The sequence below is a fragment of the Notamacropus eugenii genome, chromosome 7 (genome assembly GCF_028372415.1).
Source record: "Notamacropus eugenii isolate mMacEug1 chromosome 7, mMacEug1.pri_v2, whole genome shotgun sequence".
Lineage (NCBI taxonomy): Eukaryota > Metazoa > Chordata > Mammalia > Diprotodontia > Macropodidae > Notamacropus > Notamacropus eugenii.
Window position 1 is genome coordinate 14,710,552 of NC_092878.1, and position 15,279 is coordinate 14,725,830.

General features: G+C 37.6%; 1 protein-coding gene across 1 annotated transcript; it reads right to left on the reverse strand.

The window, feature by feature from the left end:
- Positions 1-4,418: 4,418 nt before the first annotated feature.
- Positions 4,419-5,874, reverse strand: LOC140513242 (olfactory receptor 11G2-like). Its single transcript, XM_072622753.1, has 2 exons — positions 4,949-5,874; positions 4,419-4,425 (listed from the first exon to the last, which is right to left on the reverse strand). The coding sequence occupies exons 1-2, from the start codon at positions 5,872-5,874 to the stop codon at positions 4,419-4,421; spliced, it is 933 nt and encodes a 310-aa protein (XP_072478854.1).
- Between the last annotated feature and the right edge of the window lie 9,405 nt (positions 5,875-15,279).

Sequence of the window (15,279 nt, forward strand, 5' to 3'; positions counted from 1 at the left end):
TGGTGCACCAGGGAAGGTAAATTGCAATCAGAATTTCAGTGACACAAGAAAAAGCAGGAATAATAGAAGAAATAGAAATAATAAATATGAATAATATATGGAGGAGAAATACGCATAAGACAGATTCAACTCTTCAGTTAAATTCAAAACACATTTATTTTACCTCTGTGATATACAAGATCCTCTGCAAGGCTTCATTTTTTAAAAGAAAAAGTAAAATATTCCTCCAAGAAATTAGCAGGGGTTCTACTTGCTTATGTATGGTCTTCTGAGATCTGGTTGTTCTCCTTTCTCTAGGCATCTGGTTCACTGTTATATCAGTGGTATACTTACTTGACCTTAAAAACCCCTGCCATTATTACTCTTTTATTACTTCCTTCATAGAATCCACATGTCTAGCATCTGTGTTCTCATGAACATGTCAATTTTCTTACCTTGGAAAGTTCTTAAGTGCACAAGAAAGCAAAAATCCAGAGTCTAAGCATTTTGTCTTACTCATGTCTCCAACTGTTGTTCACTACATCTCTAAGAAATGGGACTCTGTTGGGGAGGAGCCAAGATGGTGGAGTAGAAAGATACACATATGCTAGCTCCAAACCCACAGCCTATAAAATATCTGCAAAGAAGAACTCCCAACAAATTCAGGATCAGCAGAAGCCACAGAACAACAGAGTGGACAAGATTTCTGTTCCAAAGACACCTGAAAACCTGACATGAAAGGTCCGTCATGCCACACACCCAGAGCACAGCCCAGCCCTGCCTTGGCCGTGCTGCACGGAGAGGAGCAGATCCGAGCAGGCTTCAGGGATGAAATCTTCAGTGGCTGTGAAGGTCCCTCCACCCACAGGCGCCAAGGGTGAGAGAGTCTTTTTGGGTGGCGGAGAGGGGAGCGGGGTGTTACCATAACTCGCGCCCCCTCGTGAGGCAGCAGTGGAGGCAGCAGCAGACCGGGTCTCCCCAAGCAAGCAGGAGCTCAGATCCATTGTTGAAGGTCTCCACATAACCCCCCCCCACCTAGGGAACTGAGCCCCGTGTGGTGGCCCTGCTCCCACCTGAGCACCTGAACTTAATCTCACACTGAATAGCAGCCCCGCACCCACCTGAAAGCCTTGAGGCTGGGAGCAGCATTTGAATCTCAGACCCCAAGTGCTGGCTAGGCAGATCTGGGGGTGTGGTGGATGTGGAAAGAAAACTCAGAAGTCAAGTCACCAGCTGGGAAAATGCCCAGAAAAGGGAAAAAGTATAAGACTACAGAAGGTTACTTTCTTGGTGAACAGATATTTCCTCCCTTCCTTTCAGATGAGGAAGAATAAGGCTTACCATCAGGGAAAGACATAAACATCAAGGCTTCTATATCCCAAACATCCAGAATAAAGATTCAATGGGCTCAGGCCATGGAAGAGCTCAAAAAGGATTTTGAAAATCAAGTTAGAGAGGTGGAGGAAAAACTGGGAAGAGAAATGAGAGAGATGAAAGAAAAGCATGAGAAGCAGGTCAACACCTTGCTAAAGGAGACCCAAAAAATGCTGAAGAAAATAACACCTTGAAAAATAGGCTAACTCAATTGGCAAAAGAGGTTCAAAAAGCCAAGAGGAGAAGAATGCTTTCAAAACCAGAATTAGCCAAATGGAAAAGGAGGTTCAAAAGCTCACTGAAGAAAATAATTCTTTCAAAATTAGAATGGAACAGATGGAGGCTAATGACTTTATGAGAAACCAAGAAATCACAAAACAAAACCAAAAGAATGAAAAAATGAAAGATGATATGAAATATCTCATTGGAAAAACAACTGACATGGAAAATAGATCCAGGAGAGACAATTTAAAAATTATAGGACTGCCTGAAAGCCATGATCAAAAAAAGAGCCTAGACATCATCTTTCATGAAATTATCAAGGAAAACTGCCCTGAGATTCTAGAGCCAGAGGGCAAAATAAGTATTCAAGGAATCCACTGATCACCTCCTGAAAGAGATCCAAAAAGAGAAACTCCTATGAACATTGTGGCTAAATTCCAGAGTTCCCTGGTCAAGGAGAAAATATTGCAAGCAGCTAGAAAGAAACAATTCAAGTATTGTGGAAATACAATCAGGATAACACAAGTTCTAACAGCTTCTACATTAAGGGATCAAAGGGTGTGGAATAGGATATTCCAGAAGTCAAAGGAACTAGGACTAAAACCAAGAATCACGTACCCAGCAAAACTGAGTATAATACTTCAGGGGAAAAAATGGTCTTTCAATAAAATTGGGGACTTTCAAGCATTCTTGATGAAAAGACGAGAGCTGAAAAGAAAATTTGACTTTCAAACACAAGAATGAAGAGAATCATGAAAAGGTGAACAGCAAAGAGAAGTCATAAGGGACTTACTAAAGTTGAACTGTTTACATTCCTACATGGAAAGAAAATGTTTGTAACTCTTGAAACTTTTCAGTATCTCCGTAGTGGGTCGGAGTACACACACACATATGCACACACACAGAGAGACAGAAAGCATAGAGTGAATTGAATAGGATGGGATCATATCTTTAAAAAAATGAAATTAAGAGGTGAGAGAGAAATATATTGGGAGGAGAAATGGAATGGGGCAAATTATCTCTCATAAAAAAGGCAAGCAAAAGACTTTTTAGTGGAGGGAAAAAGAAGGGAGGTGAGAGAAAAACATGAAGTTTACTCTCATCACATTCCACTAAAGGAAAGAATAAAATGCACACTCATTTTGGTATGAAAACCTATCTTACAATACAGGAAAGTGGGGGAGAAGGGGATAAGCAGGGTGGGGGGGGATGATGGAAGGGAGGGCAATGGGAGAAGGGAGCAATTAGAAGACAACACTCGGGGAGGGACAGGATCCAAAGAGAGAATAGAAGCAATGGGGGGCAGGATAGGATCGAGAGAAATATAGTTAGTCTTACACAACATGACTATTATGGAAGTCATTTGCAAAACTACACAGATATGGCCTATATTCAATTGCTTGTCTTCCAAAGGGAATGTGTGGGGAGGGAGGGATGAAGAGAAGTTGGAACTCAAAATTTTACGAACAACTGTCGAGTACTGTTCTTGCTACTAGGAAATAAGAAATACAGGTAAAGGGTTATAGAAAGTTATCTGGCCCTACAGGACAAAAGAGGAGATGGGGACAAAGGAAGGGAGGGATGACAGAAGAGAGGGCATATTGGTGATAAGGGCAATTAGAATGCTCAGTGTTTTGGGGTGGAGGGAGGCGCCAAATGGGGAGAAAATTTGGAACCCAACATTTTGAGAAAATGAGTAGTAAAAGTTAAATAAATTAATTTAAAAGAAAAGAAATGGGACTCTCATTTGGTTGACCAAATTATGTACGCATTTTGTGAACTCACTTTGTGAACTCATTTATTTACAGCAACACAGAGGAAAAAAAAACTTTTTTTTGCTTTTATATTCATCTATGTTCTCAGTGCATTTCCTGTCAGAAACTGTTGGAGATTGCTTTCCTGATTCCAAAAAGCCTTTGATTCTTAAAGTGAAATGTTGATTGAACTCAAGAGCACATGAAATTCCAGACAACTGATAGCTGAAGAAAGGAATGAAAGGAGACACAGAGATGATCTAAGGAGCTATGTGAAATGTCTGCCCCAGGACTGAACCTTAGGCACATGTCATGAAAGATTGAAGATTCTCACAGAAACCTTTATGTCTTCCATTCTTCAAGAATCAAATATATTAGGGACTCAAAATGCAGGATTATGTTGGGGACAATTTTTTATCTTATCCCAACTAGTTCTCCTTCTCAAGATTCAGTCTTGTAAGTGATTACTGTAATACTCTCATTCCATCGTCATAGCAAAATTGTCTTGATTTCATGGATTCCCCAGCTCACTATGCTCTATGGGACAGGAACAATCACAACATCACTTTGGGAGTCTGGATCCTTATTTGGATCAGGGCTAAACAGGGCTGTGGTCTCATTTATAACACCAGATCTCTTAGCCATTGGAAGAATGTTCCTTTCTTCTCCATGTGTAAAACCATAAGAGTAACATAATGAATAATTAGTGATTCATAGAAATTAGACAATTTATGTCTCATTTTGAATCTTTCTCATAAGAGGTAACACATTCTTAATCACCAGTGTTCTGACGTCATCATTGGTTACTGCATTGACTATATTTCTGTCCTTTCAATCTTTGAGAATATATCTACTTCTTCAGCCCTTCAATGCAATCATGTTTTGTGTCAGGGTTTGCATTAACAGCATTTACAGAACATAACAACATTTACAGGATTTTTATGTACAGGAATTTCGAATCTCTTGATTTTTGTTTTCATTGATCTAATATGCTCATTTTTCTTATTTTCTTTCCTTATCTTTTTAATTTTACATACCTTATTTGTCTACTGTAGACTGACAATTTTTTTTTAAAAAGTACGTTTTAATTTATTTAGATAGATATCCTCTTAAACTCTTTCTTTTCTGACTGTAATTTAAATATTGTTTCTCTTTTTTGTCACTCTTTTCTTTAATCATTTCTGATCATTTTGTATTATTTTCTCTGGATGTTATACCACTTTTTAAATATGGAAAGCACAACCACACATTCTATCTTGATTTATGCACACCTTATTTTGCTGAAAATGTTTATAATTTTATGTTTTCTTTAACTCCAGAAATGCAATAGACTTCTATAGTCAGAAGACCCTGAGAACCAAGGTGGTCTGTTGGATAAAAATCTGACCTCCAAGTAGGAAGACCTAGGTTCAGATTTCCTATTCTGAAATATACTTATTATGTGATCCTGGGCAAGTCATATCATGGATAGAAAAGCAATAAGATTCCATGGTCACCGAGGTTTAGTAAATAGGTATGCAAAGAAATCAATTTTTCTTGCTGTTTCACTTGAGGAGAATGATAAAGACCTAGGTGATCCCTGAAGGGTCTCATATTAAGATTTTCATTCCCTTTTCCCTAGGACTTTCCTCAGGGCATCCTTCATTTCCCTATTCCTAAGGCTGTAGATCATAGGGTTTAAGAATGGGGTGACAACAGAATAAAAGAGAGTCACAATCTTCTGGGTCCCAGAGTCATGCCCTGTAGTTGGTTTCACATACATCACCATCACAGATCCATAAAAGAGTGACACCACAGCTAAATGGGAGCCACAAGTAGAGAAAGCTTTTAGCCGACCTGCTGTGGAAGGGACTCTCAGCACAGCTCTCAGAACAAGGACATAAGATCCCATGATGAATCCAAAAGGGGCAAAGAGGTTCAAAGAACTCAAGGTGCAACAAGTGAGTTCCATCATAGGGACTGGAGTGCATGTGAGAGCTAGTAGTGGCCCCGGGTCACAGACAAAGTGGTCAATAATTTTAGGATCACAGAAGGACATCTGAGAAATGATAATGATGGGGACCAGGTACCAGAGGAAGCCAAGTGCCCAGCAACTGATCATCAGGCTGGTGCAGAGATGTCCTGTCATGATGGTTGGATAATGCAGAGGCCGGCAAATGGCTAAGTATCTGTCAAATGCCATAATTGCTAGAAAAAAACATTCTGTGATACCCAATGAGAAGAAGAAGTAGAACTGGAGGAAGCAGCCAGAGAAGGAGATGACCTTGGTCTCTGAAAAGAAGTTGACCAACATGTTAGGGATGATGGTAGTAACATACCAAATCTCTAAGAAGGAGAAATTGGCCAGAAGTATATACATTGGTGTTTGAAGTTTCTCATCCCAGACCACTGCACTGATGATGGCTCCATTTCCCAAAAGAGTTAGAATGTAGATGATCAATAACAGTGAAAAGAAGAGGATCTGGTTCTCTCTGTGACAGGGGAAGCCAAGGAGGAGGAAACCAGCAATATTGGTGGAGATGTTGTTCATGCTAAAAATATTCATTTGCCTATAAGCTAAAAGAAAACAGAAATCTGCTTTAATGATTAATAAAGGGGCTTATTGATAGACTGATAGACTGGGAGGGAAATTTCAATCTTTATAGAAGCAAGGTGCTACTGGATATCATGTTAGACACAGAGTCAGGAAGATTTGATTTTGGATTCCTCTTCACTTAACTAGCTTTGTTGTCATGGGAAAATAACTTAGCTTTTCTGAGCCTCTGTTTCTTCATCAGTAAGATGGAGATAATAATAACTTTAATCTCCGGATATTTGGGAGGTCCAACGAAATAGCAAATATGAAGTACATTTCAAACTTCAAATTGTTAGACAGGATGTCCCAAAAGTCTTAGTGCAATTTTCAGGTATTAAATCTTAAAACAGCACTAAGGCTTTCAGGGCAACCTGTATAAGTATCAGGTATTGATATTATATTAGAAGCTACAGGATTTGATTTCCTGAAAGTTGTGGGGAAAGATTTGTCTAAACTCTTTCCATATGAGTATTATCTCTGGTGACATTCATTTTAATGACTCCTCTTCCTAATCCTTTTTTTTTCGATTGCTCTTATTATTAACTTTAACTGTTTTCTTGTTATAAGGTACAGTTTTTTCCAGAATCAGAAGCAGTGGTAAAAATAATTTTTCTTTACCTCCATATTCACTAAATTTGGGCTTCTCTGATGGAATAAAACCATGCTTACTTACTCCAGGTATAGAACTTAGCAAAGGTCTTAGCATATAGTAGGCACTTAATTGATGCCAATTGACTGATGCTAAACATGGAGAATGTTGAGGTGGCACAATTCAGACATGCAGTGATAGTCTGTATCTGATCAAACTTCCATTCATTCTACCGTTTTGATGAAAGTTGGGTATGTGCTCCAGAACAAAAAAGGAAAGAACTCAGGTGATCACAAGAACCTGTGAACCTCCTTATGGATCCCTGTAATTGCCCAAAAAAGACTGTGTGTGAAGAGCTGATGCAAGTACACTGTGCTTTGTTGCCTGAAATTTCTTTTGCCCTTCATGTACTCACCATATTCTTCCACATATATCACTGCCAAGTGTAGACCCTTGAAAGGTCTCATAACTTAGCACTAGGTATTGAATTCACTAGATGTCTTCCCATAATCTGCCTTCTTTACCTACTCAGTTAGAAAGATTTCTTTTCTTTCAGTGTCCCAAGGGTAACTTTTGTGAATAATGCAAGGTATATCCTGTGCTCTCTTCACTTTCGTGATATACAGGACCATATACACCTTATTAAACTGATATTTTACACATTCCTGGGACATTTTACAAGCTCTTTGTCTAAAAATCTTTTATGTAAGGATAATCTTTCTGGGTGAGACAAGTACAAAGATCCCCCAACTATATGAAACAATGCTAGGTTTAGAGTAAGGTGAATTTCTAGTTCCGATTTTGCCACTGTTACCATAAATAGACAATTTCAATAAACCTCAATTTCTTCCTCTCTAAAATGGGGCTAATGATAACACCTCTCTCATAGGTTGTTTTAGGGATCAAATGAAATAATATGTAAAGTATTTTCCAAGCCTAGACATATTATACTAATATATTATTTTTGTCATCATACTCACTGTTGTTATTGCCTGAGAAAAGGAAACAGAACCAGTCAGATTCAGTAAGAGTTCAGATGTTTTATTATTTTTTTCAGGCATATTTCCTAAATATAGTGTGCATTGAGGTTTTTTGGTCAATGTGGAAATCCAGGGAGGAGAAGGAACATTTAATTTGGTAACAGAAAGATCTAGGTTCAAATTACACCTCAGACATTTAATGTATAACTTTGGACAAAAACCTTTAACCTCCCTGTGCTTCTTTTTCCTTTGTAAAATAACAGGGATGGAATTATTGATGTGTAAGATCCCTTCCAGCTTCAAATGTATGATCCTATTATTCCATGTGCCCTCAAAGTAAATCCTTATTTCTTGCAGAGGGAGGGAAAAGGATTGCAGAATATTTCATGCCATCAGCAGAATGGTGTCTGGGAGTAACCTTCATTCAGGGACTGCTATCACTTACCTCCTGAAATCCTGCCTACAAACAAATATGCTGCCATAATAAGGTTTCTCCTTTGAAAAGGCAAAACTCTAGAGAAACTGAAGATATTTTTTACTTTTTAAACTTGTCATCACCTAATGCTATCCATCAAATTCCCTAAGTAAGGGAATTTTCTCCTCAAAGTTTAAAATAAACTCTTCTCCTTGATGTTCCCTGATCAAATCCTTTCCTTTCTCACCATTCTGCAATTCAAAGTCATTGCCCCTGCAATGAACTCCCTCCAAGACTGATGATGTCCTTTGAAATCCCTCTCTTTCTCCAAAACTCAGCTCTGGACTGATTTCTTTCCTGGGAATTTCCTTTTCCCCAGCTCTGTTATTTTTCTCTTTGCTACATACTTGTTGCTTTCTAAGATATAACTTATATTCCAATTATTCGTGAATATTTTTATCTACTAAATGCTAAGATTCTTGAGACCAATTACATTAATTAAATCCTTGTGCTTTTTTACTTCAGACACATAAAATTTCTTACTGAATCAACCATAATTGTTGGAAAGGACAGTGGGTTGAGGAGGTTGGTCTTTCCTTTACTTGCATAATTGATCCTACCTCATTAGCTTCTTGCGGTTAGAATTATTGAGAATTACCCTCCACATTTTATCCCTCTTATAGCTTGTCCACCCATTTTTATTCACTTATGGGTCAAGCCTAGTGGGAGAGAACAATTGGAAATAATTTTTGATTGTCTTTTTCCTCACTATCCCACCAGTAGGAAAGGTTGAACAGATGGGAAGAGAAGCCTCACTTCTGTATTTGTAGAACAGGTCCTTAACCAAACTTGCATCTAGTTCTCCAATATTTTCCCAAGTCTTTGAGAAATTACATCATTATCTGCCAATTGAATGTCCTCTCAGAAGAAACTAAAAACCTCTCTAGATGTGTTTGTTAACCAGAGATATGGTTCTTGGTTCCAGGAAGTAAGAAATTATTTTATCTGCTCTAACAGCTAACAGAAAAATCCTTGGAATTCCACTTACTGAGGCGTCTTAAAGAGACTGATTCTTATATCCTAAAAGTTTCCATTCATCCAGAACTTTGCTCCTAGTATATGCCATTAATTGAAGGTAACTGAGTCATTTTATAGCTCTTTAGTAGAAGTAAGCTGGTGTGCAGGGACCCAGAGATCTCTAGGCTACTAAACATGTCTAGAATCTTCTCCCTTTTCACTAATGTTGTTTGGGAACAGGTAAAGATTACTATCAAAAAAAAGCCTGAAAGGCTGAGGTTTAAGATCCAGTTTAGAGGAATGAGGACAGGAGAAGTGACAAAATAAAAGAAAGATGAAGACAAAACAAAAAAAAGTGTGAAGAGGAAGAAAAAAGTATTTTGGAGGGTTCTTAGTGACTATCAAATCCAACTCCTTCATTTTACACCTGAGGGAATGAAGGGCCTAGTGATATGAGGTACCTTGCACCCAAATAGTGAGAAATACAGCTGTGATACAAATCAATGTCTTTGAAAACAAATCTATCATCCTTTTCCCCAGGAAGAGGAGAAAAAAGAATTGAAAGAAGAAAGGGTGATAATTTTCATCATTCGGAGAAAGAAATTGAAGGCTTTTTGGTCTTTGAAGCATAGAGACAGGGAATAGAGCCAGATGTTCCCAACAAGTAGTAAGGAGTTAGAAACTACAATAGTGTTAATGATAATCGTGTGTATAGCAGTGACTCTCACCCTTAGCATGCAGAGATGAGCACATTAATAGCATCAAAGGATCTGATGGGGATGTAGAGAAGTTAAGTAGGATATGTTTGGAAGGAATATGACTGTTAAATCAGGTCAGGAGGAGCACCACTTACTTGGAATCACAAGCTGATCAGTAAACAAGATAGGAGTGAAAGGTTGGAGGGGCAGAAGCATTTCCATTTTTTCTTCTCAGGATCAATAACTGATTAAATCCCTTTTTTACTGGATCATAGTAAGGAGTCCCATAGTCTTCATTCTCACTCTTCTGTTCTCCTTGTATCTTTGTGATTCTGAAAGGAAGAAAGAAAAGGATTAAGAGGGGAATTACATTCATGTGAATATCTTGCATTGTGTTTGCTAGAGGAGGGAGATAGTATAAGGCTATGGTAATGCTCCGTTTTATACTGCCCCCCTGAACCCTTCTCCCTGAGGGATTAATTTATTAACTCAAGAAGAACTGTGTCAAGGGACAAATTTTTCCAATTATTTCTTTTTCCTTTGTACCTGATCTCCTTAGGGTCTAATTTTCAGAACTGTTTTAATGCAATTTTAATCAGAGAAGCATCTATTGAATACCTACTACATGCAAAACTCCCACAGTAGTAATGAACCCTTTTCTATTTGTTACCATATAATGGTTTTCTTTGCTTGTTTTGTGCTTGATGCCAATCAGTGTTGTCCATGTCCAGGGCCTCCCAATTCTTCCTTTGAATGAAGTCTTCTTGATGTATGAGAATGAGGCTTCTGTGTAGTGTATGGATTTTCTCATTCTTTACTCTTGCAACATATTTCCCTCTGTATCATTTATCTATTCTTTTCTTTGCTTGCTTTTAATTGAAGTCTTAGCATTGGAGTTGGGGTCAATAGTAGTTGATCTTGAATTTGGCATTGCGTATTTTCCAGATATGTGGGCAAGTTACATAACCTCTGACAGCTTCTGTTTCATTGTCTGTAGAATGAAGATAATTCCTCACAATATTGTCGTGAGGATCAAATGCGATAATATATGTAGAATGTTTTCTAAACCATTAAGTGCCATATAGGTGCTCGCTCATATGATTAGGTTGATTTAATTTTGTCTTTTCTACCTTCCCAACATCTTTCACAAATGTTGTCCTCTCAAGTGTCAATGGGGACTAGTGCCTAGGTTAGGCCCTTTTCACCTTTTCCAAGTCCATTTCTTTCACTTTTTAACTGGTTTCCCTGATACACAGCAATCCTTCCTTCACTTAGTTACCAATGTGATTTTTCTAAAGTTAAAGTGTGAACATATCACTCCCTCTTCTCCAAACCCCCATCCTAAAGTGAGCTCCAGTGGCTCCCTATTATTTCCATTGTCAAATTAAAAGTCCTCTGCTTGGCATTTAAAGTTCTTTACAAACTTTCCCTTTTCTAGCTTTCCAGATTGTCAGAATTTCATGGCATGCAGTTGGGCAAAATATCTCCTAATTTTTGTTTTAATTTCCTTTTCATTGGTGATGAATTCACTATTTTCCTGATCTTGGTAATCTAGTTGTCTTCTTTCATTTTTTAAAAATCAAAATAATCAAATGTTTATCTATTTTATTTGTTTTTTCTTGTAAAAATAGTTTTATTATTACTTAGTAATAGTTTTATTTATTAATTTGGTAATTTTCTTAATTTTAGTTTTATTAATCTCTCTTTTGATTTTCAGATTTTCTCATTTGGCATTATTTGGAGATTTTTAATTTTTCTTTTTCTGACTTTTTAAATTTCATGCCCAATTCATTGATCTCTCCTTTCTGCATTTTATTCATGTAAGCATTTAGAGATATGAAAATTTCCCTAAGAACTGTTTCGGCTCATCCCATAAGTTTTGGTATGTTGTGTCATTATTGTCATTCTCTTTGATGACATTATTGTTTCTGTGATTTGTTGTTTGGCCTTTTCATGCTTTGAAATTAGATTATTTAGTTTCCAAGTAATTTTAATGTATTTTTCCATGGCTATTTATTATACATAACATTATTTTATCATAATCTGAAAATAACACATTTAATATTTAGAGTTTTTTCATTTATTTGTGAGATTCATATGCTCTAATAGTCAATTTTGTGTAGGTGCCATGTAACACTAAGACAAGGGTATATTCTTTTCTACTCCCATTCAGTTTTCTCCAGATGTCTATCATATCTAACTTTTCTAAGATTCTATTAACTTCCTTAACTGTTCTCTTCTTTATTTTGTGGTAAATATTTATCTCCTTCCCGAGAGGAGGTGATTGAGGTCTCCTACTAGTCCAGTTTTCCTGTCTGTTTCTTCCTGCAACTCATTTAAACTTTTCTCTAAGAATTTAGGTTCTGTACCACTTGGTGCATTTATATTTAGTATTGGTATCTTTTAGCAAGTTGTAGTTTCATCCTTTTCTCTTCTACTTAGATCTAGTTTTACTTTTGCTATGTCTGAGAGCAGGATTACTATCCCTGATTTATTTTTAAATTTTGCTGAATCATAATACATTCTGCTGTAGCCTTTTTCTTTTTATTTTCTGTGCTTCTCTCGTTCATATGCCCTTCTTGTAAACAGCATATTTTATGATTATGGCTTGTAATCAACTCTATTTTCTGCTTTTGTTTTATGGGAGAAGTTATCCCATTAACAGTCAGTTTTGATTAGCACATATTTCCCTCCATCCCATTTCCCCCCTGTTCATACTTCCCCCCCCTTCTTTCAGCTCCTTCTTTTACAGATGAAGAAACGGAGAGGCTGGGAAGTGTGTGAGACAGGACCCAGAGCTGCCTAAGTATCTGGTTCTTTGAGAGAGGTCTGAGAAGGGAGAGAGCTGCCAAGGTGGGGGGAGGGTCAGGCTCTGGCTTGAATTCTCTGAACACAAATAGGAACATCTAAGTCACAAGGAAGTCAAGAGTCTACTTGTCCACCTTCTACATGCACCAGAGCTGAGCTAGAACCCTGGACCTCTGGCTAGTTGGCTGACACCCCCATAGGGTAGGCACCCCGTGAGGTACAGGAACTTTCTTGCAAACTCCACCCCCTTCAAGTGAGGATCTCCTCAAGGATGCCCCAAACACCACAGACCTAGCCAGCCCTGAGCTTGCAATGCAGAAGTCTCCCCCCACTCATATTCTCTGAAGGCAGCTGGTGGCAGAGAACAGAAAGGGCTGGACGAAGTTAAAATCCAGCCTCAGATGCTATGTGTTACTGGGCGAGTCACATCCCCTCTGTCTGCCACAGTTTCCCCTTGTAACCTGTGATGGTAATACCTCCTTCTTTGAGGATGTTGGAGGGGTTACCATCAAATGAGATCTGTAAAACAGTTAGCACAGGGCCCATTATGCAGTAGGTCTAAATAAATGCTTCTCATCAAAAAAAATAAAGGTAATTGAGTCACGAAGCAAATAGGGACTTGAAAGTAGAGGAAGCTGCTCACCTAGCAGAGGAATACTAGGTTGATGCAAAAATGTTCTGTCAAGACTGTGGAGCAGTATAGAAACCGACAAATGGCCAGGTACCTATCAAAAGTCATCAGGGATACGAAGAACATCTCAGTGGCACCTGTGGAAATGAAGTGAAACTGCAGAAAACAAGCAGTGAAGGAGATGGTCTTGTTCTCAGAGAGGAAATTGGCCAGTATTTTAGGAACTGTGATGTTAAAAACTGAAAAATTAGAATTAGATTCCCACAGTCTAACCTGTATTTCCCATTCCAGTCAAAAAATGTGCATGGTCTGGAAGATTAATCTGGAAGATAAATTAATATTAATTAATAAACAAATTAATAATCCTATGCCAAAGTACCTGAGTCACCAGTTAATTAATGCCCTTTAGGTGGCACTTTTTTCCCCTTTAGCTTAGAGGGATGAAATGAAATGCTTGTTGAACTACATCCATGACACTGGCAAGTAATGCCCATTAAGAAAAATTTAGCAGCTAGAGAATGAAGCATCAGCATCAGATCATGCTACTATCAAAAGTCCTGATCCCAGGACTCAAGATTGAAATTGAGTATGAAATTAACGAAACTCAACAATAGATAAAATATCATGAGTTCAAGTAGTTTAGGAGGTGAGAATTCATCAGAAATCATTTTGCGGAAAGGGTCTGAAATCTATTAAAAGTGATAAGCCCCTCCCCTGGCAAAGGTCCTCTATTTATAACCCAGATCAAAGAACCAAGTAGAACCAAGGTCAAGATCAGACAAAGTGTTCTCATATACTTTTCTACTGTGGACCAATAATGGAGAATTGGTGGTTTTGAGCCAACAAATAGCTAAGTAGCTGAATATTATTGGGAATGACGTGAGAGGCCTTAGAAGACTGAATCTGGTTACCAAGAACTTTCTTATGTGCTCTGGCAAATTTTCATCCCCATCTGGACGTTTCTCAGGGCAGCCTTCATGTCTTTATTCTGTGAGTTATAAATCAAATGGTTTTCAAGTTGTAGTCAGAGCTGAATAAAATAAGGTCACATTTGGTTTTTGCTTCCCAACTGGATTTCCAGACGTTAGGCTGATGTACATGACTATGAGTGTTTCATAGAACAGAAACTACATCATCTAAGTAACAACTACAAGCGGAGAAAATCTTCTCCCTTTCAGGTGTTGCAGGTACTCAGCGTTTATCTTTGAGCATCAGAGTATGCTGATAATTTCAGAGCAATATATAAAAACTCATTAAATTATGTGCTTTATATATGTGCTACCAACTATCACACAGCTACCATTATATTTAGTGAAGAAGAGGGAGAGGGGAAAAGGAAAGATGAATACGTTTGTATTGGAATGAATTTCTTTGCCTCTTCCTTTCATATGAGCTACATGGATGATTCTGAAAAGAGACCTCCATTAGGATACAGTTAGAAGACAAGAATTCTCTCCTCCCCAAAGGCTTTAGATTCCTAGATTTATTTTTGACTAATGTAGAGTTAATGATACAAATACTTTTGCTGAAGCTGTTATTACTTATGCTGGTATACAAAATGTTGCATGCAGTATTGAAATGGACAGATTTTTACAATTTGGTTCCAAATATGCTCATTAGCCTTAGTTTATCTTATACCAATCCTCATCCCATAAGTTATAGGATAGCAAAACTTGACTGTTTGCAATTCTCAAAAAATTTTCTACGGTTTCCTACCTAGATGTCTTAATTTTTTGCAATTCCATACAAATAAATTGGTGATTCATCTCTGTAAATAAAAATCCTTTGCAGGGCAGCTCAAAACCTGCCTTCTCCATGAAGCACAAATTAGAAGTATCTTTCCTTATTATGAACTTTCATAGCAACGTTAGTTATTTTATTTTAGCTTGTTTATCATTTTCTATTTTTAAACTACTTGAAGTTCAAGTCTTTTATTTATCTTTGTGCCTCCCACATTGCCTAGCACACTGACTTGAACAGACAATGCACATAATGAGCATTTGTTCAATGAATGGATGACCCTGCAAATCTCATGTCAATAGACTGTGAATCTTTTTTCATTTCATAGGTAGTTTGTTTCATTTCAAGTACAAATATTAGTTTTTTGACTGATTGATTCTCTACTGATCCCCAAGTAGGCAGAGCTATTGATATCAAGGAAGGAATTTCCAGTCTGTACTTAGAATGATCTTCCCAGTGAATCATAGGTTACAGAGGTTATTATCAAACATCCCAGA